We start from the raw sequence: 26,406 nt of genomic DNA on the forward strand, positions 1-26,406 counted from the left end.
AAGGTGTGGAGAGTGAGTGTGCATAAGTGCATGTTGTTATTGTAAAACCAAGGTGTTGCTTCTGTCCATCTGATTGGTCAGTGCTTGTAGTGCGTGGAAACAAGGTATTTACAAGTGTTTCCTGTGAACAATGGTCACCTTTGTGCGTCTTGGCTGAAAGTAGCAGAGTACACTTGTGTGTGTGTGTGTATGTGTGTGTGTGTGTGTGTGTGTGTGTGTGTGTGTGTGTGTGTGTGTGTGTTTGACTGCTCATCTGGCATATCGCCAAATAAAATTGAACAGGCTGTGCAGAACGAAATTCTCAAAAAGCACAAAAGAGCACCAGCATTCGAAGGAAGGCATGCAGAGAGCTTCAAAAGTGCATTGATTCAAAATAGTCATGACTGCATGTCCACTTTCCTTGACTATGAAGGGAAGCTTTGATTTATATGTGATTATGCATCAGCACAATAACTAAAATGACTTGTTTAAAGCTCAATTATTTATGTTCTTCTTTAGCTCGGATTATAATTGTTTTCAAAAGGCTGATGTACACATTAGTTGTGAGGTATAGTCTGAGTAGCTAAATTGTGCAGCTATTTTTTAACAAATATGAGAGACAGAAAGATAAGCTGGTGAGGCAGTGGTGCAGTAGGTAGTGCTGTCGCCTCACAGCAAGAAGGTCGCTGGTTCGAGCCTCGGCTGGGTAAGTTGGCGTTTCTGTTTGGAGTTTGCATCTTCACCTTGCACTCGCGTGGTTTCCTCCGGGTGCTCCGGTTTCCCCCACAGTCCAAAGACATGCGGTACAGGTAAACTGGGTAGGCTAAATTGTCCATAGTGTATGTGTGTGAATGAGTGTGTGGATGTTTCCCAGACATGGGTTGCGGCTGGGAGGGTATCCGCTGCGTAAAACATGCTGGATAAGTTGGCAGTTCATTCCTTTGGGGCGACCCTGGATTTATAAAGGGACTAAGCCGAAAAGAAAATGAATGAATGAAGAAAGAAAGATAAGCTGTCAGGAAAGTATGCCTGTTATTCTAATATTGTTATAAACTTTGCATGTTTCTTAACAAACATGTCACTGTGGCATGAAAGGCAGTTTCAGTTACACAGCGATCAGGAAAGACGAGATCAGCCATCTATATATACAGTGCAGTGCACACATTTGCATACATTGCATACTTTTTGGTCCATTTTTTGTTTGTTTTTGCAGTATTTAACAATTATTTTACAAGAAGGTATTTTTAAATATATTTTTAGCACAAAATTGTTAACACAAATATGAATTTTTTTAAACTGTGTTTTTATTAAAGTTTTTATAAACAAAGTATACAAATAGCATTTAATTAGAACGTCACACACACACACAAAATAGATAAAAATAATAATAGATAGAAATTAGTAGTTACAGTCTAAAAAAAGAGGGTGTGGGGGGGGGGGGGTAGATAAATAAACTCCAATATAAAGGAAATAACTACAAATCCCCTGACAGTATTTCAAAGATCAAGTAAGTATGTTTCGATTAATGCCCAGGTGTGTTGGAAAATATCTGATTTCAATGGCAAATCTGTAGTCATTTTCTCAAATATATATATATATATATATATATATATATATATATATATATATATATATATATATATATATATATATATATATATATATATATATATATATATATATATATATATATATATATATATATATGTTTCAGCCTCTATGTCCTTTCTGACAAAGTAGGTTGGCAGGTTATCATCCAGTTCACTGTAATTATCTTCCTAGCTGTTATTTATAATATATGTAGTGCAAATAGGTGAGACTTGCTGATCTGATCAGGGCGAAACCATCAAGCAAAAAAATACTGGGTGCATTAAATATGTGTTGAATATGCAAAATATGTGAACATGGTCCCCCACTTCTTCACAATCTGTACAGCATTGTGATAACTGTAAGGAACTATCGAATTTAGCAAGCACTAATGGAACTCTGAAGAACCTCATCTTCATCTTCCAGTCGAACTCCTTCCATGTTTGACTGCTAATACCTTTATGACAATTTGTGCATATTTAACACGTTTATATAACAAGAGTTGTCAGATTTATCCTGCATTCATTTTTTTATATAAATGGGCTACATGATTTTAAGTAGGTAGACCATGTTCAATAATATATCAATATTTTTCTAGATTTGTTGGAGATCTTTTAATTATACCCCGTTGTTTATGGTTTGTGATATAGTGTCGCAGTTGCAAATATCTAAAGAAATCATTAGATTTCAGTGTAAATCTGTCAGATAATTGAGAAAAGGATATTAAGGTCTCCCCATTGAAAAGTTGATTAGTTATCTTTAAACCATTCTTTTTCCATCTGCTGAAGACATTATCCATTATAGAAGGACGAAATTCTGGGTTATCTTTAATTGGTATTGCACAAATGGTCTTGGCTAACAGATAATGTTGATTGATTGATTGATTGATTGATTGATTGATTGATCTAAAATCATAATTTAATAATTGATACAATTTGAATACTTTTTTGTACTTTTTGTTAGTAATACGTCATGATGTCATTAGTTTGTACATTTGGATCAGATTGCAGCTATGGAAGTTGGAAGCAACACAATTTTTTGACTGAGCTATATAGAGTCTTATGTACCTTTGTATTTTAGTTCTACATTTCTTCAGTAAGCCCTTTTTAAAAATAAAAAAAAGATTCGGTCTTACTCGCATCCTTTCAAATACTGGTAGTTGGACTAGCTGCAAAAGGTGGTACATAAGGATGTGCAAGAAAAGAGTCCCAATACAATGTATACATTATGTGTATGTATTCATACAGAAAAAGTGCTGGTCATTTTCTAGCAAAACATAACATTTTTTAAAGACTGCAAGTCTCTTTTATTTTAATTATTAATTTATTTTTCGCAGATGACATTTAATACTATATGGCGTAACATCAGTTTCTGCTGAACAAAATTCCAGCATAAACCAACTAGAATTCCTTGATGCTCCAGGCTGATTTATTCTGGTTAGAGCTGGTACAGCACTGGTCTTGCTAGTAAACAGCATAGTCCTTGTTGTTCTTGAAAAAACTGAGCCGAGCTTCACGTTGGGTACCAACATACCAGCATCCAGCTTCCCTTACTGGTCCCAGCATACAAAACACATGCTTTGCTTAAATAAATAAATAAATAAATTAGCAGGGGTGACATGGATCAGTTGGTGGCCCAGAGTCAGACACACTATTAGATTGGCTGCAGACGCTCCTGCACTGTCAGACCACATGTCCTGCTGATGTCTGGATATTCTCTCCAACAGTGGAAACTTTCACCTTTGCAGGCCTCTCTTGACTTGCTGTTATCTCACTTATCAGGTCTGGGTGCATTCCTGCCAACATTTCTGCTCTCGCTGTGGAAACTTAACAAGCTGACCAACATCTTAAGTAATAGAAACCTCTAGTATTACTTTTAGATGTGCAATATCTTTGCTCAAATCCATTTTTGACAGTTGATTTTGGGAATAAACTAATTATGTATGTTTATAGTTCTAAATAAGCATAAGTTTAAAAGCACTAAATACATTTTGTACCATAGAACGATTATGGCATTGGTAAGTTTAAAGAAATGAATCAGAGAAATATGGGAAAGGGATTTGCATTCCCAGTTGATTTGTTCTAATTAGCTTTTCACCACATTGAATGTGAGGCACAGCAAACTCACTTCCACTTCCTGTTTTGCAACACAGATTCCTGGAGCTTTGTGCTCTGTGCCGTACAGAGGATGTATGCTCTACAGAGATGAGAGAGGCTAATCTAAAACAAACACTTATTTCCATCTTCTTTGAGCAACAGGAATAAACGCCTTTTCTTTAGGAAAATGGGTCTAGCGTGGCTGGTAAAGCAGCTGCTGTTCTGTTAAAGTTGTTACTGTAAATGAAGAAAAAATGTGCCATGTTGTGCACTTTTTTTAGGCTATTACTGTAAATATATTTGAACTTTCAGTTAATTAACACCACTTTTAAAGGGATAGTTCACCCAAAACGGAAAATACTGTGATTACTCAGTCATCCTCCACTTGTTCCAAATCTGTTTGAGTTTCTTTCTTTCTGTCAAATACAAATAAAGATACTGAAAATGTTTGGAAAAAGCAGCCACTGACTTCCTTAACATTTTTTGTTCTGACTCCGCATGTCAGTGGCTGCTTTTATTCCAACATTCTTCAAAATATCTTATTTTGTGCTTAACAGGAGAAAGATATTACTAAAGGTTTAGAACCACTTAAGTGTAAGTAAATGGACATTTTATATCTGGCTGAACTATTCCTTTAACATCTGTTACTCAGCTTTTAAGTTTGCATTCTCCAATTTTCACACATTTATATACAAAAAATTAAGTCTATATCTTTTCTCTAAATTGTATAAATAACTATCAAGTTTAAGAAAGTTTGTGATACAACCGCTCCCCTGACAAGTTTACATTTTCTACATGTTATTTTGTGAATCAAATTTCTTGTAAAGATTATTTTTATATCAACCACCATCAACACCTTTCCTCCACTCTGCTCATAGAAATTCTGGAATATCCTGGAACTTTAAAAAGTCTATTTCTTTCCATTTTATTAATATGTCCAAGACATGGAATATCAGGGATTTTTGTTTGTTATCCTATTTTTTATATTGCATTTCACTATGCATCGTTGTAGTTGCATCGTTATATTGTATTGTTGAAGTCAAATGCTATCACCTGACTGTACCTATTAACTATTGCTAAAATGCCAGGATAAATACATTTTAAAGGTTTTGGATTTAAAATGACCACTTCAAATATTGTGCATTAAAAATAAATGACAAAAAAGCTAAATGTACAGTTTAGTCAAATCACTATCTAGCTATTGTATATGGGAGATTAAGCAATTGCAACTATGCAATTAGTAAGTGCCTCAGATTTTTTTTTCCCTAAATCTGAGATAAATTACCTATTGTTGTTCTCATAGTGGCTATTAAATTCATTAAAATCATATGCAAACTAAAACCATTGTTAATATGTTAACATTATTTTAATAACTATTAATATAACAGTACATCTCCAAAGACATGCGCTATAGGTGAATTGGTAAGCTAAATTGGCCATAGTGTATGTGTGTGAATGAGAGTGTATGGGTGTTTCCCAGTGATGGGTTGCAGCTGGAAGGGCTTCCACTGTGTAAAACGTCCTGGATAAGTTGGTGGTTTATTCTGCTGTGGCAACCCCTGCTTAATAAAGAGACTAAGCTGAAAAGAAAATTAATAAATGTATGACATCAGTGGCCTGTTTTTCTATTCATTAGATGTCATGAAACTTTGCCTTTTGAAGTGAGTGAAAATCAGGGAAATATTCAGCAAATTTGAATTTTTGCTTAAAGTGGGAGCTCTGTGTTTAAAGTCAAGCATTTATTTAAAAAAGTTTTAAATAGGGGTGATGTAATACTTTAAAATAGTGGAGAAGATGGGAAAATGATTGAGCAAAATGTGCAATAAATAAATAAATAAATAAAACTGAATTCCAGCTTGTTAGCTACTGTATCCTCTTGTCTCATCTTTTTGGTTCTAGTAAAAAATAATTATTAAAAAACAAATTGTGTTGTTACTTTTCTTAGCTGGGCTATTTGTTATTACATTTATTAAACATCAGAAGATTTTAAGTAGATCCCATATCAAGATAATGTAATGTGTATTTACTGTATATAGCGCATGTATTGTGTATGGCCTTGCACCCAAAGTGCTTCACAATCATGAGAGGGGTCTCTACACACCACCACCAGTGTGCAGCATCCACTGATGAGACAGCAATCATAGGACAATGGCACCAGTGCACTGACCACACACCAGCTTGGTGGAGTGGATAGATTGTTCATTTCGGTGGTTGAGGATTGGCGAGGCATGGTCGGTAAGGGCAGATGAAGGAAATTTGACTGGTACACCGGGGTTACACTCCTACTCTTTACGAGACATGCCATGGGATTTTAAATAATCACAGATAGTCAGAACCTCGGTTTAACATCTCATCTGAAAGATGGGATAAGATAATCTGTAACTGAGGTGATATCGTTAGCGACTCATCACCAGCAGCCACACCACCCTTGGACCTTGGACTACAACGCCGATCACCATCATCTGCATTATAATCCCCATCCCCTGCGAGCACACTTTTTACACGCTACAAATAAAAATCCCTTCTCTTTTCAATCACCGTCCGGTCTACTGTTTACCAACCTGAACTTACCAGATGAGCTTTTGCTCTGGATTCCAGCTACTTTTGCATTCCTTGCTCAGCGTTTTACAAAAGACTCATTTCCAGACAAGAACCATACCAACTATAATACTTACCTTCTCTGCACTCTATTGACATTGTTGCATAAATTATCTGGTTTTGCACCTATCCCTCATGTATTCTCCTGTGTATAACATGACGGATACAGGTTTAGTGGATGAACAATCATTAATCTGATTTGAATGCAACTTTAGTTGTATATAAAGTCCTTCAAAACTTAATTCAGGAGGATGGTGGTCATTTATGATAATTAATTCAAACTATGTATAAAGTAAGCAGTTAAACTGAAAGTGTTTCAGCTCTCCTCATGCTACAACCATCCTGGCTATCACCAACTTATTTACACAGTCCATATGTTTGGTTGCTAAAGGGCTTTTAATATGAAACACTCTTCATAGTCTTTCAAGGAGAGAGGAAAAAACCCAAAGTACACTTATCCTCCCTCCAAATAAATAACCCTCCTAGCTTTGATGGCGTGTGCCAAAGGTCACTATATACTTGGTCTCAAAGCGCTCATCCATCACAGCACTCCTCCGCAGTGGAGTGCTATACCTAATGTTGAGGTGTCTGCCAGCCCCTAAAACTACTCATAAATGCTCCACCGATGAGATCATAGCTTGCCAACAGACGCAGTAGTCACAAGACAAGCTTTATCAAGGATAACAGAAATGCATGTGCAAGTAAAATGAGCTTATTTATGATGCAAGAGTGCTTTTCTATTCCAAATAAAACCTGCAATCAACCACAATCAAACCACAGTCTTTTAAACTATTATATAACCTAATATCATTATTAAATTTAGACCATGTTAGACCATAGTGTTAATATTAGGCTAGATTTTGGTCGTGATTTTGGTTGTGGTGACCAAAATTCAATGACTAGTCGGCGTCCAAGGACAATGTTATTTTGATGTCCAATAATGACATCAAATGACGTTGATATTTGGTTGATTTTAGGTTGTGTTGGAAAGTAACCAAAATCCAACTTCGATCCAACATCTTAAACCAACGTCATATTGAAGTCAAATACTAACATTTATTCATCAGGTATGGGAACCAAAATCCAACGTCTGATAGACATCATAGTGGTAACGTCCACTCAACATTAAGCTCATTGGACATTGTTACTTGGTTGTTTTTAGGTTGAGCTTGAAAGTGACCAAAATCCAACGTCTGTCCGGCATTGGAATTTGGAAATTTTCACCCAAAATGCAATGTCCCCATGACACTTGTGTACAATGGCAATCTGACGTCATGTTGACATCCTACCTAAAAATCCTACCTTGTCCAGATTCTGCACTTTTTTACCCAGAGGTTAAAAGTAACAAAAATAACTTTGTACAGATGATTTTTTTTTATTGTTGTTGTTGTTGTCGTTGTTATTATTAGTCCTGTTCCACATTCTGTTGAAGAACAAAATATGTTTGTTCATTTAGGAGATGCTTTAGTCCAAGGCGACTTACAAATTAGTTTAGCAGGTTTTTTTTTTTTTTTATTTTATTAGCAGTTTTTATTATTATTAATATTCATTCATTTTCTTTTCGGCTTAGTCCCTTTATTATTCTGTACTTTCATAAAAAGGTACAGGGACTGTAACTAGGGCAGTACCTTTTCGAAGGGTACATATTTGTACCTGAAGGGTCCATATTAATACCTCAAATGTACTTTTTAGTTACATTTGGGTACTAATATGGACCTTTTAGGTACCACTGTGGACTCTTTGGTACAAATATGTATCTTTTAAAAAAGGTACTGCCCCAATGACAGCTCCTGTACCTTTATTTCTGAGCGTGTGGGGTCGTTAGTGTGGAATGAACCGCCAACTTATTCAGCATATGTTTTTATGCAGCAGATGCCCTTCCAACTAAAACCCATCACTGGGAAACACCCATACACTCTCATTCACACACATACACTGTAGACAATTTTAGAACGGTGGGGGAAACCGGAGCACCCAAAAGAAACCAACGCAAGCATGGGGAGAACAAGCAAACTCGACACAGAAATGCCAACTGACCCAGCCAAGAATCGAACCAGCTACCATCTTGCTGTGAGACGATCGTGCTACCCACTGTTCCACCGTGGTGTCTCTATTATTATTATTATTTTACATTTATTTATTTATTTATTTATTTATTTTTATTGTTGTATTTTTTTTATTATTATTTAGTTCTTGTAACAGTGTTTGTAGGAAAGTATATGGTGCATATAGAGAGGAAAGAATGTTTTCTACAGAACCTAATGGTTCAGTGTTGACCTTGTGAACAAACAAAGTAATGCAAACAAATTTAAAGCACACATCCAAAGTTTGTACATGCGTAGCAAAAATCAGGCGGCATGCTTACAGTATATGCATACTCTTCTGATAATGAAATAAAAGCTTAGGCATACTTTAAGATTAAAATGCCTTCATTAGCATCTGTAGTTCCATGAAGAACCTTTAACATCTATTAAATCTTTCCACTGCACAAGAGGTTCTTTATGGTGAAAAGGTTTCTGTAGATTATTCAATTGTTTTATACACTAAGACTAAGACTACTTCTTTTAAAAACTATTCACCAAAAGATTCTTCAAGAAACCCATTGATTCTTGAATAGAATTGCGGCAACACCCCACCTTTATTTTAATAAGTGTACAGTCCTTCAACTCTCAAGAAATGTTATGCCCTGAGATCATACATTTCCTCCATGCTTGTCTTCTTCACTGTCATCATGTTCATTGACATCTGGCAATACATGTTTCTTCTTTCTCTCAATTGCTCTCCTCACCTGTGCCTCAGCCACTCCCCCATTCATCTGCTGGTTTCTGCATAACCAGTTTAGACTCCCTCCCTGTTTACTCTATATAACTCGCTGTTGTGGCACTCCTGACTCACTTTTCCTGTCTCGCACACAAACGTACATTTCCTCTTCTGAGGTCTTTGGGGATTTAACCATGTCGTATGACCAGGACCTCTGTTACCTCTGCAAGGAAGACTTCAGGGACCCAGTTTCCATCCCATGCGGTCACGTTTTCTGCTCTCTCTGCATCAAGACCTACTGGGATCATGCAGATCAAACTGGACAATATGTGTGTCCCCAGTGCAGGGTCACCTACAACAAGAGGCCCAGCCCACGCCGCCTTCAATCCTCACGTTCATCTTCAACTCTGAGAAACTCAGATGGCTTCCCACCAGCACCTCCGTCCCCTGACTACAACTATGCTGGACCCCAAGATGTGGGATGTGACATCTGCATCGGGAAGAAACTTAAAGCTGTCAAGTCCTGCCTGATGTGTTTGGCTTCTTACTGTGAGAAGCACCTGAAGCCCCATTATGAATCGTCCACCTTCAAACGTCACAAGCTGGTGGATGAAATCGGACACTTGGATCGTCAAATCTGCCCTCAGCACCAGAAAGGTCTGGAGCTTTATTGCCGGACTGACCAGATGTGTATCTGCGTTTTGTGTACCGTGAAGGAGCACAAGGGTCATGACATGGTGTCCGCTGAACAGGAAAGGGCGGAAATGCAGGTAAGATCATGTCACAAGCTATACCAAAGTGCATTTGCAATCATATTTTTACCTTCAGAAATGTTATGCCGGTCAATCTGTTTTGGCAACAGATTAAATGGTGATAAATGCCAGTGAATGTAACAGTATGGAAGACCTTCCACCAGCTGTATGAAATACTGCACCTATTCATGCTAAAAACAGTATGTCTGGATATGCTAGACTGAGTGTAAGAATTGCCAACACCCCCCTTAAACAAACATGTGCAGTGAGGGCTCTCCACCCAAAGAGAAGACGAGGAAATGAGGCATGCTTTAGAAATGGGTTTATTATTAACAGTAAAAAAAAATGCATAGTGAGTTATAGACAAAGCTGGGATTCATTGCTAAAGAAGATTTTATTTTATAAGTAATGAAGAAATGAATTAATAAGCTTTAGAATGATGACAATGTTGCTCAAATAGTTGCGTAATCTGTCAAGGAGTGACTGAATTGTCATTTGGAAGTGGCTGTGGTGTGGAAGGATGCTGTATTTGTGACTTTCCTTTTTCGGTACACCTCATTGTCTTGAATTTGTTGTTTTTAAATGTTCTTAGCAACGGCTGGGCGCCACCCAAGCTGAGATCCAGGAGAAGATCCATGACAGAGTCAAGCAAATGGAAGAGTTAAAACAGGCTGTGGATGCTCTTAAGGTTTGTAAAACAATAATTAGTAAGGGTCACACTTTATTTTAAGTTACAATTCGAACTAATAACAAACAATTAAGACGTTTTGGTCAATAAAGTACTAATTTGCTGCTTATTATTAGTTTGTAAGGTAGTAGTTGGGTTAAGGTATTGGATTAGGGATGTAGAATAAAAATAAGTACTAATAAACAGCCAATATCTTAATAATAAGCAGGTAAACGGTAACTAATAGTGGGAATTAGTACAAAATGTTACCAAAGTAATCACATAAAATAAAAATAAAATTTTTTTGCAGTATTTACTAATTTTTTTATTGTTTTTTCTTATTCAGAACAAAGCAGGTATACTTTGTAAACAGACGTGTGTGTAGGATAGAAAGGATTATGAGTTTCCAATATTTAAGGAAACCTGTTGATTTGTTCTTCCAGAACTCAGCTCAAAGGGCCTTGCAGGAAAGTGAAAAGATGTTTGGCGACATGCTTCGTTCCATTGAAAGAATGCAGCAGGAAATGACCAAACTCATCTCCACCAATAAAAAAGCTGCGCTGAACAATGCTGAGGGCCACATGGAGCGTCTGGGGCAAGAAATTGCAGATTTGAAGAGGAGAGACGGTGAACTGACGCAACTCTCTCGCACCGAGGACCACATCCACTTCATCCAGGTGACTGACACAAAATACATTATCACTGAGCATAAGCACAATGTGCAGTTTGACAAGCGATGAAATTAAATACTATGCAAACTATTCTCTTTTTCCACATAGAGAGGATATTGAAACCCGTTCTGTTTGTTTTTTTCAGAGTTATCATATGCTGATAGCCCAGACTGATGCTGAGGAGCTGCCGTCTGTGACCGTGAACCCTTACTACTCCTTCGGCCCTGTTACCAAGGCTGTTTCTGAGATGAAGCAGCATCTAAATGAGTTCAGCAATGAAGAGCTGGTCAAAGTGGCAAAGACAGGTATGTAGTCTAGTTGTAAAGCATTTTTTGGATCCAACATGGAATTGAATATAGTGTTCAAACACAGTCTTGCTTTATTTTAAACATTGTGTCATGTCTATTTTAAATACTTTATATCTTTTTTTTCTTGGTAATGATTAAACAAATCACATGTTCTTTCATTCATTATATTGAGATTATTAAATATTAAACCGGCCTTCTTTAAAACTCTCAATTCTTTTCCAGTTAACAAAATGCCTTTCTGCCAGCTGGAGGAACGCAAGAAGAAAAATGAGGAACGCAAAAAGAGTATGAAGGGTAAGTTAATGAAATAATGAGAAACTTTAGCTGTCCCGCTGTTTGCTTTGTGCAGAATAGCTGGAATTTTGGAATGGCATTTGTCAAAAGCTTGTGTTGGGCTCCAAGAAATGGGTTGCCTGTTGCTAAGCAATGATCTTAAGCCTAGCATAACATTAAAAATACATATTTATTAGACGCTCTCCTCTCTGAAATGCACACACACATACATAATGGATGTTTTAATTTGGCTTTCAGTTGCATGTACACTGCAAAATCTGGCATCTGTTGGATTCTTACAGAATAAAAGCAATCAACTATTGAGAAATACTGTAAAAAGTAATCTTCTGAAATATTGGAGTTTAAAACTGGTCACACTTTATTTTGATGGTCCGTTTGTTGAATTTAAGTTACATTGCATCTACATGCCAACTAATTCTCATGAGATTATAAGTAGACTGTTAGGTTGGGGTTAGGGTTTGAGTTAGTGTAAGTTGACATGTACTTGCAAAGTTTCATACAGTCAGTTAAATGTCTGTTGAAGGAGACAACAGACAAAGTATATTAACTTTTAGCATCATTATTCATTAATCCTTCTAATATACTACTCAAGAAATAACTTACTATTATTATCTGTTTTAAAATGGTTGTTTATTTAAGTTTTTTTGGTGGAAACTGTAATTGTAATGGAGTGCGATTCCAAATGCAGAATTTATTCAGCAGAATGGTCAGGCAAGCAAAGGTCAACACAGGGGATGTATGTAGGCAAATCCAGAGTCTTGTCAAAAACACAGGCGATAGGTCAGTACAGGCAGGAAGCAAACAACATAAAGAAACAAACATGGCAAGGGTCAAAACATGCCAAAGTAAGGCAAGGAAAATGCGTTTTAACGTCACAAAACTGCAAAACAAGACAAGTCTGTGTGTTTGTGTGCTGTATAAATAGTCCAACTAATTAGTCTTTGAGCAGCTTCAGCTGTGTTAGTGCGGTTAAATAGGATCAGGAACCGGTGTGTGTATGTCTGGCGCATGACTGCAACTTGTAGTTCTTAAAAATGGCGGATTTGTGGTCAGTTAGCGATCTGTGTGTATACTAGCGATCTGCAAAGACTGGATCGCTAGTGACCCTGACAGTAATTCAATAGAAATGTTGGAAAGAACAGAAGTTGTTGAAACATTAGTATTTAATTCCAATTTAAAAATCTTTACTTTATCTTCAATCAATGTAATGTGTCTTTGTTGTGATAGTTTCTTTAAAAAAATTACTTAAACCTTTGTTTTTTCACTTCTCACTGTATTTAACAAATCAAATTAAATCACTTTTATTGTCACATCATCAGCAGCATGTGTACTATGATGAGTGAAAAGCTTAGGTGCTGGCTCCAGACAGTGCAAATACAGACAGTGCAAAATACAACAACATACTTCAAAAAACAAAACAATATACAATTGGCAATGTTGACAGTAATACGTAAAAGACAAAAAACAAATGAAAGCATTAAGAAAAATACACACATGTAGGCACAGATAGACAACTGCACTGTCAAAAAGGGTGTACACAGAGTTTGACTGTTGCTGAAAATTTACTGTAGGCAATATTGTTTTAAGTTAGGATTGGTTAAAGTGCAGTCTATGCTGTGAAGTTTGAAAGTGCCTTTCACGCCATCCAAAAAGTACCTACAACTCCTTTTTTTGTTAGTAACTTAATCTGTTTGCTATAAAATATCAGACTAATTCAATGATTAGAAGTTTGCTTAAATCTCTCTTTATTGTGTCTCTAGCTGATGATGTTGACATGTACAAGAGCCTCAGCAGTGCTCCCCGGACCAGAGACGAGTTCCTTCAGTGTAAGTTTATTTTCATACAAGAATTTCCTTTTTTTGTGTATGCCCATGAACGGAGGGCGTTGTTGTAGAGAGAATACACACGCACAGGATATTAAGTTCAAGCTCAGCAGAATTCTCACTTCTTCTACTCCTGATTAATCAAATCATTTTTAATATGTTGGGATAGTTTGCATGAAGTGTTAGGAAAACAGGCTGTCTTTCGTCCTGTTAAATGTCTAGTGGGAGTAGTCGAACATCATTCCTTACATACTGAGTTTGTGTCCAAACACACTGCAAGAACAGGCGTAGACTGCTTAGTGTGTGGGTGTATGGGTGATTCACGATAACTGCCATCAGTCAAACTATTAAAAATGTAGTCGTCTTCTTTTCTAAGAAAAGTCAGCTGTATTAATTCAGAGGACAAAACAAATCACGCTGTACAAAAAGTAGAATTTTTAAAAAGAATTGAACTTTTATGGAAGCAAGGAATTGTTTTATTCAAATTATTTAATAATGAGGTTTTCACAAAATGCTTTCTTAATAATGATAATTACCATTATTATCATTATAATTATATCATTTTATATAATTATGATATTGAGAGGAAATTATTTTGATTTTGTAAACAGTGTAATTTCTGATACGTAAGACTGACAATATGCTTTGCCATCACAAGATAAATTAACCTTTAAATGAGTTCAACTGAGGCGTCACGGTGGCGCAGTGGGTAGCACGATCACCTCACAGCAAGAAGGTCGCTGGTTTGAGCCTCAGCTGGGTCAGTTGGCGTTTCTGTGTGAAGTTTGCATGTTCTCCCTGTGTTTGCGTGGGTTTCCCTCACAGGTCCAAAGACATGCGCTATAGATGAATTGTATGTGTGTGAATGAGAGTGTATGGATTTTTCCCAGTGATGGGTTGTAGCTGGAGGGGCATCCGCTGCGTAAAACATGTGCTGGATAAGTTGGCGGTTCATTCCGCTTTGGCGACTCTACATTAATAAAGGGACTAAGCCGGAAAAAAAAATGAATGAATGAATGATTGAATGAATGTGCTCAACTGAAAAATCAGTTCATTATATTTCACAGTATTGTTGATTTTTCTGTAATCTGTCATTTTGTTCAAGTTAATTAATCTGTGGTAAGCTAAAGCATGAATAAATACAGTAAAGTAAAGTTTGAAGACTAATACTTAATTCTAAGACTTATGAAAACTTAAGCTGTTTAAGATTATAGAAATGAATATACAGGGTGTCCTAAATGTTTATCGACACTCTCGGCCCTCTAGATCAGAGACGTTCGCGCACCTCTGGCAGACACCACCACCAAATGTCCAACCAGCTCTGAGAGCCAATATGCAGACTCGACCACTAGGCAGGTGATTTTATCCACATCCATGTTGTACCTTAAAATCAGAAATGCTGATCTGAAATCATATTTGCTTTGACATATTCATATTTGTAAGCTATAATTTGCAAAACTGCTCCTAGATCAGAAATCCTCGTCTAGGGTAGCTTAAAGTAAACCACATGCTGTCTGTCTTGTCATTTTGGGGTTCTCTGTTTTAAACCTGTTTACTGAGATTTTTTTTATCATTCTTAAATTTGGCAGGCACTTTTATTCAAAGCAACTCACATTGCATTGAATCTACACATTTGATCAGTTCTGGTTTTCCCTGGGGATCAAACCCACAACCTTGCCATTGCAAATTCAGTGCTCTTTTATTTGAGCCACAGTAAAAGTGTAAAGTTCATTTCTTCTGTTGAACTCAAATGTACTTTGAAGAATGTTAGAGACCATTAGCCACTGACTTTATTAGTATTTTTCTCTATTGGGGGGTGGGGGTTTGTGTTCAAAAGAAGAAATGAAACTGATAAAGGTTTGGAAGGTGAGTAAAAAAAGAGTAACTTTTCATATTTGGCCAAACTATCCCTTTAACTCACATATTGCAATTAAAAATCACCTAGTAAAACCTGTGGTCTTTTGTACTTGACTAATGCACATTGGTTAATGCATACAAAATCCCTTACGGCATCCATTTAATCCAGTGTCTCATAGATTAATTCAGGTTTTTAAAGCACCAAATTACTATGTATATCAGAGGTGTCCAAACTCGGTCCTGGAGGGCCGGTGTTCTGCATAGTTTAGCTCCAACTTCCTTCAACACACCTCCTTTTAAGGGTCTAGTATACCTAGAGCTTGATTAGCTGGTTCAGGTGTGTTTCATTGGGTTTGGAACTAAAATATGCAGGATGCCGACCCTCCAGGACCGAGTTTTGACATCCCTGCTGTACATGGATGAAGATACTTTCATGCAAAGTGGGCAGAAATTCATTTTGAGAAGGGGTGTCTTCAACAAATCTGACATTTGTCTTCAATTACTTCACCAATCCTGATCATTCACCATTTGTCTTGTTTATTTTCCAGATGCCTGCCAGCTTACTCTGGACCCCGACACGGCATACAGACAGATCTACATCTCCCGAAGCAACAGGAAAGCAGCACTGAAGAAAGATCCTCAATCTTACAGCGAAAGCAACCAGAGGTTTGACTGCCTGCCTCAGGTCTTGTGTAAGGAGTCCCTTTCAGGAGGTGCTTATTACTGGGAGGTGGAGTGGAGCGGTGAGGGAGCCTCTGTCGGTATCACCTATAAAGGCATCAAGAGGGCCGGTTATGGAGACTCTGCTCGAATCGGCTACAACCGCAAGTCCTGGAGCCTCTTCTGCTCTGACTCCAGCTACTCAGCCCGACACAACAAAGACCAGCTTGAGATTAAAGCGCCGTATTCTTCCCGTATCGGGGTCTTTCTGGACTGTGCAGGAGGCACTCTTTCTTTCTACACCGTGTCTGAGTCTATGTCACTAATTCATCAGTTTAAAGCCTCTTTCAGTGAGCCAGTGTATCCTGGCTTTTGGGTATGGTACGAGTCTGCTGTTACTATTTGTCAGCTGTAGATGGTTAAAATGGGATATGAGGGCATTATTTCCTTCTTTTTAATGAGTTTGAGTTTTTATTCTCTTTTTTATGAGATTCTGATTCTTGTGAAGATGATTGGAGTGTATTAAAACTGGTAGTCATAGTCTGTGGCATATCAAATAGCTAATATGTTTATATTGAGAATTTTTTAAAAGCGCAAAATATCTAACATTTACATCGATTTGTTTTTGCATAAACTGTGAAGAATATTATAGATTTATTATATTTTTGTTTTTTTAATCTATTATATGCTTTACCTTGTGTCCATCTGTGTGATTGTTCTGATTGATTATTATGAAGTTTAATCTGGCTCAGAAAAAAAGATTTACACAGGTTAGGTAATATGTTTGATTGATGTGGGTCATTTTTGTTACCATTAATGATAATAATAAAGTGTTCTTTGAGACTGTTATTGAATCATTTCTTTGACAAATTGGGGAAAGTCTAACTTGTGATGCACAGATGCTTCCTACACAGTGTTGAAACTAACATGCAACCTCTGACATTTTACAATAGTGGCCTCTGCTGGTTGCTTTCATTTTTACCGCATTATTATTAATATTATTTTTTTTTTTTTTTTTTAAGGTTCGTTTCTGTTGGCCTAGTGCTTCAGATTTGCCCTGACATCTGAGAAGTAAAAAAAAAAAATTAGGCTAATTGCATAATCTTTAACTTAAGAATTAGAAAAGTGATAGTTATTGTAGTATTTTGAGGGTCAAAACTTGCAAAAGGTCAAAACAGACCTGGATGGTTTGGGTAAAGCAGCAGGGGTGGAAAGAGTAATAAAATATTCTACTTAAGGAAAAGTACTTTTATTTCCAAACAATTTTACCTAAGTAAAAGTAAAGTTTTATGTCTATAAAATAACTTAAGTAAAAATTAACTCATTAAAACGTACTCATGAGTAAAGAGTTACTATTTCTCAAAAGGGACAAGGAAATATAAATCTCCAATAAGTTGTTTTCATAGAATTAACAACTTTAAAAATTAAAGACTAATAATAAAAAATATAGAATTATTTTAAATATTTTACAGATTATCCTATTTAACAATTTAAACAAATTCACAAATTCTAATGCAACAGCTGCTGTGTTAAAATGTGCATAGACAATTTTGCTTCAAGTCCCTGTTAAAATATAATCTTGGTGGTAACGTAACATTAGCAATGTTACAAGCACAGTTGGGCTAATTACTTCCAAAATGTAATACCTTATATATTACTAGTTACTGTCATTTTTTGTAATTAGTTACATTACAATATTAATATCTCAGAAATGTGTTACACTACTTTTGTATTACTTTTAGGTTACTTTAACCAAAATAACCACAGAAGTATGACTCATTTTTCAATTTTCAAATACATTTATCTATTAATTGCAATTGTAATTGCTTTTTTGTTTGCACAAGGAGTCTGACAACACCCAGTGTGTGTGTGTGTTTGTGTGTGTGTTTGTGTGTGTGTGTGTGTGTGTGTGTGTGTGTGTGTGTGTGTGTGTGTGTGTGTGTGTGTGTGTGTGTGTGTGTGTGTGTGTGTGTGTGTGTGTGTGTGTGTGTGTGATCTTGTTGACTGTTGTGTGTTCAGCTAGAACCAGAGGGATTGGGTTCTGTCAGGAGCGCTGGGTCTCTCTCTGGTCCTCTCCTTCATTCTGGTTCCTCTTCAGTTCAGTGTTTTCACCTGAGCTGAGCCTAGAGCAGTTTTACTACCTGCTCTACAAAAAAGTGTGTTCATGACTTTACATGAAAAGTAGAATAATACAACAAGAACATATAAGAGCATCAAGCAGCATAACGAGCTGTTTTTAACCTCTAGAAATTGATGTGAACCAGATCGGAAGTCTCCAGCCAAACAGATTCCAATGGCGGCGCCCGCTCATACTTGAAGACGAGCAGTAAAACTATTCATAGTTCATTGATTCTGTCTTTTTTATTTAATTTCTGTGATCCATGCATACTTTTGTCATTTGATAAAGGAATCTCAACTCTTTGTACCCCTTTAACCCAAAACATTAGTTTCCGGTGTTTTATTTTTAAATTTCTTCTTAATTTTACATTTGTTTGATTTCATATTTTGGTTTGATGTTACATTTAAGGATGCTGATAATGAATGGATGTCATTTATAATAATGATCCCATTCAAACACAGTTGTTTATCAGAAGAAATAGGAGACAGGAATCTGAAATGTATGGGTTTAAGTAAAATGTTCATATGCATTTTATTCTATTATGGTCTGATAACATCTCTTTAACATTTCAAGTAAAAATATTGTGGTTTAGAGCATTTCTTCAGAAAATGGCAGCTGCCAGAAAAACTCGCTGTGACTGAAAACTCCTCTAAAGCTAAAACATTAGTACTGTGTCGAGTAAAATGATCATGTATGAAAACTTGATACTATCTGGTTATTTTAGTCAAAAAAAGAGAGAGAAATGTTTAAACGTCATTTCTATATTTAGGAAATGTCACCAGTAATTTACAAAAAAAAACAAAAAAAAAAAAAACTATTGACTAATTACCAGAGAAATGTACAAAATCTAAAATGAGTCAAATCTCTGATTTTAACACGATCAGTTGATTATTTTTATAGGAAACCCCATCTATTAAGCTAACTTAATGAAGAAATAACAAAGCTTTTTTAACATTATATTACAATATTTAACAGCTGTGAATGAGTATATTTTCCCCTTTTCTTCTTTTTTGTCAAAGAACACTTTAAAATGAACAGTTTTATTTAGGGAAGGATACTTTACATTGAACAAAAGTGAGGATAAAGTCATTTATATTGTCTTACATTTTTAATTCCCGTAAATGCAGTTCTTCTGAAACTTCAAGTCATCAAGAAAGTTAAAAAAACTCCTCCCTGTAAGTCTGTTCACTTTGCCCTTCACCAGGACGTAGATGTCTGTCTGAAGGGCTGAAATCCCACCTGAAAGAAGCAGAGGAACAGGATGCTAAAACATTTAGAAATAGAAACGAATATGTGGTATCAGAAAGCTTTCAGAAAATGAGCAATTGTGATCATTGTCAAGTGTTTTGTATCTGCTGTGTAGTCTGTTGTCCAGCGGAGGGTTCCAGCAACTGTGGGATGGTTTCTGTAGGTTTGTCTGTCCATTTCAGGATGGCCAGCCATTCTGGATCAAACTCAAGCGTCTCCTAGAAGGTTCCTCCACAATCTGCAGTGACAAAACAACTGAATCTACTTCTGGATCTCATTACCATGCTGGAAGACGGCAGGATCATTACCTTCAGAATGAAGACATTGGTCAACTTAGAGAAACTTGCTGATCTTCGGGGCAGCATTATTCATTTTTCTTAACCTGAAGGGACAAACATGTTGTTATTAATTTTAAACTGATATCTGCATTTTATTCTGAGCCTTTTTCACAAAGTTCATGTCTGAAACCTGTAACTGCAAGAGATATAGAAACAAACTTGAGTTCACGCTGACGTTGATGTATAATAATGACAGCATGCAAGCCGTTCGCAAGTAAATTGTCCACTTTTTGTTTAAAATTACTTTCATGACACTCAATTTCAAATGTGGATGAAAACAAATGTTCTGTGGGCATACGTTGTAGCAGATTTAGTGTGCACTCACCTGCCACTTTATTAGGTACACCTGTCCAACTGCTTGTTTCTAATCAGCCAATCACATGGCAGCATTTCAATGCATGTAGACATGGTCAAGACGATCTACTGCAGTTCAAACCGAGCATCAGAATGGGAAGGAAAGGTAATTTAAGTGATTCTATACGTGGCATGATTGTTGTGCCAGACGAGCTGGTCTGAGTATTTCAGAAGCTGCTGATCTACTGGGGTTTTCACGCACAAACATCTCTAGAGTTTAGAGAGAATGGTCTGAAAAAGAGAAAATATCGAGTGAGTGGCAGTTCTGTGGGTGCAAATGCCTTGTTGATGCCAGAGGTCAGAGGAGAATGGCCAGACTGGCTCCAGTTGATAGAAAGGCAACAGTAACTCAAATAACCACTCGTTACAACCGAGGTGTGCAGAAGAGCATCTCTAAACACACAACAAGTCCAACCTTAAGGCGGATGGACTACAGCAGCAGAAGACCACACCAGGTGCCACTCCTGTCAGCTAAGAACAGGAAATTGAGGCTACAATTCGCACAGGCTCACCAACATTGGACAAAACAAGATTGAAAAAATGTTGCCTGGTCTGAGTCTCAATTTCTGCTGCGATATTCGAATGGTAGGGTCAGAATTTGGCATCAAGGACATGAAAGCATGGATCTGTCCTGCCTTGTATCAACGGTTCCGGCTGGTGGTGGTGTTGGTTTAATAGTGTGGGGGATCATTTCTTGGCATACTTTGGACCCGTTAGTACCAATTGAGCATCATATCAACAATCGACAAATCTGCAGCAACTGCGTGATGCTATCATGTCAATATGGACCAAAATCTCTGAAGAATATTTCCCGTACCTTGTAGAATAGATGCCACGAAGGCTTAAGGCAGTTCTGAGGGGAAAAAGGGGGTCCAACCCGGTACTAGCAGGGTGTACCTAATAAAGTGGCCAATGAGTTTATGTTACAATTAATATGTGCACAACTTTATATATAATATATGTATTTTCAGCACATTTCGAAAGATAATAGTTTTAATAACTCTTTTCTAATAACTGATTTCTATGATCGTTGCCCTGATGACAGCTCATAAAATTTTACTACATACTTTTAATGAATAAGACTTTACCCAGAATAAAATATATTATAGAAAATACTGTGAAAAATTCTTCTGTTTGGGAAAAATTTGAAAAAGAAAACAAATTTACAAGAGGGCTAATAACTTTGACTACATACTGCAATGAATGCCATGTAGTGTGTGAAACAGGCCTAAACTAAAGGGAACCAAAAGCTTTTTATTTATCAAAAGCACAGAGTGACGGTGAATGAGGACCCACCTGGTGCTGCATCAGAGTTGAGTCGAGTGCAGGTGAGCAGAGATCCAGTATCTGGACTGCAGGTGCTCTAGACACTCAGCAGCAGCAGCAGCAGGGCTTTCTAAAGTACTGGTCTCCACTTCCTGTCTGAGGAACTCCTTCCTGTTGAGGGAAAAGTAATCCGTTACAATCTAAAGTCACTTAAAAAGGTAGCTCAATGTGTTACTTAGTTACTATTTAAGGAAATAAATGTGAACGTTTGTGTTATTTACTTATTTATTTAGAGTACGGGCTTATAAAGTCCTCTGCTTATTTGCAGTTATTAATCATCTAAACCTATTTTTTTTATTTATGGGCTTAATTCAGTCTACTTTTACTTCCCTTTATTAATCAAAAGTTTAGATACTTCACTGGTCATCATTACTGATCTGTGTGCGCCAGCTACTGGGAGAGAATGATTTAGCATTTTTCTTCTGCACAGTGTTTCTACAGGGGTGAATAATGCCAAGCCAAGATTTGTTTCTAATTATGCATTTAATTCCTACTTTGAAATAATAAATCGACTTTAAATAAACAACGACTCAAGCTAGCTAATGGCCACTGTGTGGATCACTGTTACTGCAGTGTTGCCAATAATATATATTTTTTTTTTGCTATTGTTTCTAGCTTAATAAAGAAAAAATAAATTTGATTTCAGAATCGAATTAAATTACTTATATTTATTGCTGAATAACAATGTCAGTTTTCTATTGGCCTCCTGGCAAAGTGAATGATTTCAGATTCTCTGCACATTTCTGCAGTTTATTTATTTACAAATGAGGACTGGATGCTCAAAAATGTCACTCATTAAATCAATTACTAAATTATCAGAGATTATAAATATAAGAAACTAGTTATTTTTCACTTTTAAGAGTGTAAGAGTAGGCACTAAAGCCCAACCCCATTTCAAAATGTCTGGCCTCGCTCCTCATTAATAGTAGTAGTAATACAGTAGGCTATGAGTAATCTCTGGGTCAATACCAATTCTTTAATGAAAACTCTGAACTCAGATCTTATGCTCATGGCTACTCAGAGGTTTGAGAATACATCATTAAACCCTACCTTAATAGCCTCAAAAGAACTTTTGTGTGTCTACTTTCTGAACGAATCCTTGTTTTAAACAGCCCAGACAGCGCTGGCTTTACTTCTTTGTTGAATGATTCCGTTGTTTGAGCGAATCCTCTCACCGGTTAGACATTACTACACCTGCTGGAAGATTTAGATTCTTATTTTGAGGATTATTTTCATTTTTAATCAAAATCACACTTTTTCATAATAAAATGCAATAAAGTGCAATAAACTCTATTCTTTGAAATAAAGGGAGAGTTCACACACAAAATAATGTCGTCATCATTTACACACTTTTGTGCCATTTAAATCTGTATCAATTTCTCTGTATTGTAGACTAGTTTTGGTAAATGTTTACTTACTTATTTTCACATTTAACAAAATAATGTAATTTCTGAGTCAACTTTAAACATTAAAATAGAATTTTTGCAATAATTTGCATGAATTCAATTCAGGAACACCAATAATGACTTGGTCACTTCTTTTTCTTTTTCTTCAGGGCCGTAAGTATTACATGTTTGATGACACAATCTATTCATTTCATTCATGTGTTTTAGTGAAACTCGCCTATTTCAAGACACGGATAAGAGTTTCTTTAACAAAATAATTAAAAATATTCCTAAATTAAGGTAATTAATAAATATTTTGCCAATAAACATTTAGTTTTTTTTGTGTGTGTATGTGTGTGTGTGTGTGTGTGTTTGTGTGTGTGGTGTGTGTGTGTGTGTGGTGTATGTGTGTGTGAGTGTATGTGTGGTGTGTGTGTGTGTGTGTGTGTGAGTGTATGTGTGGTGTGTGTGTGTGTGTGTGTATGTGTGTGTGTGTGTGTGTGTGTGTGGTGTGTGCGGTTTGTGTGTGTGTGTGTGTGTGTGTGTGTGTGTGTGTGGTGTGGTGGTTGTGTGTGTGTTGTGTGTGTGTTGTGTGTGTGTGTGCGTGTGTGTGTGCGTGGTGTGGTGACAGGGGACATCTTCTGTCTGGAGCATCAGGCCAATCTTCTGCTGTCCATAATCAGGTGGTTTGTCTTGGTCAGGCATCTCAGCTGAGACCTGTCCACTATGGGTGACCCTACCGGTAGCTGTGAAGTACCAGTGGCGTAGCTCTCAGCATCACTGATGCACACAAGCCCTCACAGCACGTCAAGCTGCAAACCATGTGAGGGACCCTAACCTACCCTAACCCAACAGCCAACACTAACAACCCTAACAACAACCACTAATGTGCCAAAAACCACTCAGAGGAGACCAGCAACACGCAAGAAACCGCCTAGAAAACCTCACTAACCGCATGTCAACATCCAAAAGAACCCAAGAGCCGAATATGAGCAGCACGGACAATCACCAAAACATCCAGCAATGTGATAAACTTGAATGAAAAGTTCAATTTGATTAATTGAAAACTTATTCTATAACTATATACAATATATACAGTATGTACATACGTGCCCATTATCCTTCATCTGGCACTAGGATGGCTCAGTGCCTGGGCCTCTTCCTCCGGGGCTCCTTGGGCAGCGGCTCCTTGCTAATGTCCACCTTGATCTGAGGGGGGACGCTGGACTCGGACCTGATCTCCGTGATGAGCACACGTCCATCAGGCTGCTCGGTCTCCAGCAGCGCAGGCCGGCCCAGCTTCTCCCACAGCCGCTGCTTTACCTCCAATCCTTTCTGAAGGGTGTATCGGCCAGCACGCTTCTTCACTGTGGAGTCCATCACACTGCGGTAGATGCCCTGGTATTCCTGTACACTCCGACCGTGGATGGAGAGCGGCTCTTCCTGCAGACACTCACCCACTGGGGGGACTGGGGCTGCGGGACGAAGGGCAGGAAGGACTGCCGCGTTCTTCAGGTGTCGCTCCAGTAAGAAGTCCCTGAGGTGTCCGGGGACAGTCCTGGTCCTCTGTGAGCGTCGCAGCGTCATCATCAACAACTCCAAAACAACTTTCCAAACTGATGTAACTCAGCCGAGGGGAGATTTGCTCAGAGTTGTGCAGCGGGATGATCAGAATCGATCCCTCTATAGACAGTAGCGTGGATTTGTAAACCAACTCGTGTTGCCGTGGTGACAGAATGACGAGGGTCATTTAAATGTACACAATTTCACCCTTAAGTCAATTAGAGCAGCAGGAGCTGTATGTACACTACAGTTTTTTGTTAAATGTTATTAAACACAGAACATCTCTTAATAAATATTAGGTATAATAACAGAGGGCCCATATACCCAGATAAATAAATAATGTCCCCGTTTTTCTTTATTATTTTCATCTTTGAACTTGAACATCGCGTCATACGTTTCCACGTCAGAACTCTGGTCACGTGTTTTAATTTATTGCAGTATAAAAAAAATACAACGAGGCACAATTCGACCATTTTCATCTACATTTACAGAACAGAGCACAAATACTAATCAAACCAATAATATAAAAATAAATAAAAACATAGAATAGACAAACAAACACAGACAAGGAATGACTCTATAGGCTCTTCTATCCATTTAATTTGTTTCAATAAACTAAACAGTCTTCTTCCTTATGTTGATTTTAAAACAACTATAAAGATTTACTTTGGTTTTGTTTTAAGACACTTTGCAGTTATCAATAAAATTTCACCTAAATGATGCAATACTAATTGAATATTACCATCTTCTCCTGATAAAACAAGGAAAATATCATTTATAGAAAATAGAGGGGCGGCGACAGCTGTACAAGCTTTCTGCAGATATCGTAATGTCAAATTTAGATATTTTTAAGACCATTACATTTTAATTTAAGACTTGAATCACAAGATCAAAAAGAAAAAAAAACAAACATCTTTAGGCTGATTTATACTTTCGCCTGGCACCGCATCGCGCAGCTCTGCTGACTAATCATACATCCCCAAATGGACAAGGCTCTTGAAAACGACAAGTCAGACAGATAAACTGAGAAGTAGGAAGTTTCCAGAACTATACATCACATCATTAATATAGTTCAAGATTTTTTAAACAACTATTTCTCATGATTTTTTTTAATAAGGATTATAAAGATTTTTATAACCATTCAAGATTTTTAAAATGAAATGCATCATTCACTTTTGTTCATATCTCTGACAGTTTTACCAATTAAAGTTAAGTATTAATAACTACAGAAAATGGGTTGCTCTACAATTTTTTGCCAAAATTTTGCCATGGCCTTTTTTTTTTGGTTTTAACAAACTTATCCCTCAAGTTTTTCTAAACTTTTATAAAAACATTCCTCCTTTCCCACTGCTGTTGCTGTCACGTTACGTGGACATTGGAAAAATAAGACCTGTGCAAAAATATTTAACCTAGAACAGCAAATTTAAGACTTTTTAAGGCCTAAAAGTTCGATTTTTAAATTTGTAGACTTTTTAGGACCCCGCAGAAACCCTGCTGTATGGTGATGACACCCAAAGGTTATGTTTATATGATTATTTACTTTTTTAAGGAACTAAATTAATTTATAATTCCTAAAAAACATTGGCACGGCACTGCCTTAAAATAGCCACAATCAGGGATGGGCTGGGTTGGGCTTTTGTCTACCTGAGATCGCTCTAAGATTTCAGTCAGTTGAATGAGTTTAGAGGAGTGATTGTGTGTGTGTGTGTGTGTGTGTGTGTGGTGTGTGTGTGTGTGTGTGTGTATGTGTATATATATATATATATATATATATATATATATATATATATATATATATATATATATATATATATATATATATATATATATATATATATATTTCTTTTTTTTTTTTTTGCATGCATGGTTATGACCGTGTACCAACCTTAATTCTGGGAATGGGAACGTATTACAGTAAAAGGTAGCAGTTTTATTTTACCCAATAAATGCATTGATACTATCCTCTAATTTTAATACAGTCAATCAAATGAACTTAAACTATTAAGAAATGCAACAAATAT

General features: G+C 36.8%; 2 protein-coding genes across 14 annotated transcripts; one reads left to right on the top strand and one right to left on the bottom strand.

Moving 5' to 3' along the window:
* The first annotated feature begins 9,151 nt into the window (after positions 1–9,151).
* ftr83 (finTRIM family, member 83) lies at positions 9,152–16,901 on the top strand. 6 transcript variants are annotated; one of them, NM_001326488.1, is given in 8 exon segments: positions 9,152–9,790; positions 10,365–10,460; positions 10,883–11,116; positions 11,256–11,415; positions 11,641–11,712; positions 13,473–13,538; positions 14,802–14,891; positions 15,941–16,901. In NM_001326488.1, coding segments are annotated over 7 exon segments (1,263 nt in total). In that variant the 5' UTR covers positions 9,152–9,214; the 3' UTR covers positions 14,861–14,891; positions 15,941–16,901.
* A 2,291-nt stretch (positions 16,902–19,192) lies between these two features.
* Positions 19,193–24,763, bottom strand: LOC147844012 (uncharacterized). Of its 8 annotated transcripts, none has more exons than XM_087253577.1 (5): positions 23,932–24,763; positions 22,522–22,634; positions 21,228–21,548; positions 19,728–19,801; positions 19,193–19,657 (listed from the first exon to the last, which is right to left on the bottom strand). In XM_087253577.1, exon 1 carries the CDS (start codon positions 24,410–24,412, stop codon positions 23,966–23,968), a length of 447 nt encoding a protein of 148 aa, XP_087109703.1. In that variant the 5' UTR covers positions 24,413–24,763; the 3' UTR covers positions 19,193–19,657; positions 19,728–19,801; positions 21,228–21,548; positions 22,522–22,634; positions 23,932–23,965. The 8 variants fall into 8 exon arrangements, with proteins under 8 accessions (XP_087109703.1, XP_087109702.1, XP_087109698.1 ...); XM_087253576.1 differs by having other exon boundaries at positions 21,303–21,548; positions 23,932–24,757; XM_087253572.1 differs by having other exon boundaries at positions 21,408–21,548; positions 23,932–24,709.
* Between the last annotated feature and the right edge of the window lie 1,643 nt (positions 24,764–26,406).

Source organism: Danio rerio, chromosome 5 (assembly GCF_052040795.2).
Source record: "Danio rerio strain M-AB ecotype USA chromosome 5, GRCz13ab, whole genome shotgun sequence".
Taxonomy (NCBI): domain Eukaryota; kingdom Metazoa; phylum Chordata; class Actinopteri; order Cypriniformes; family Danionidae; genus Danio; species Danio rerio.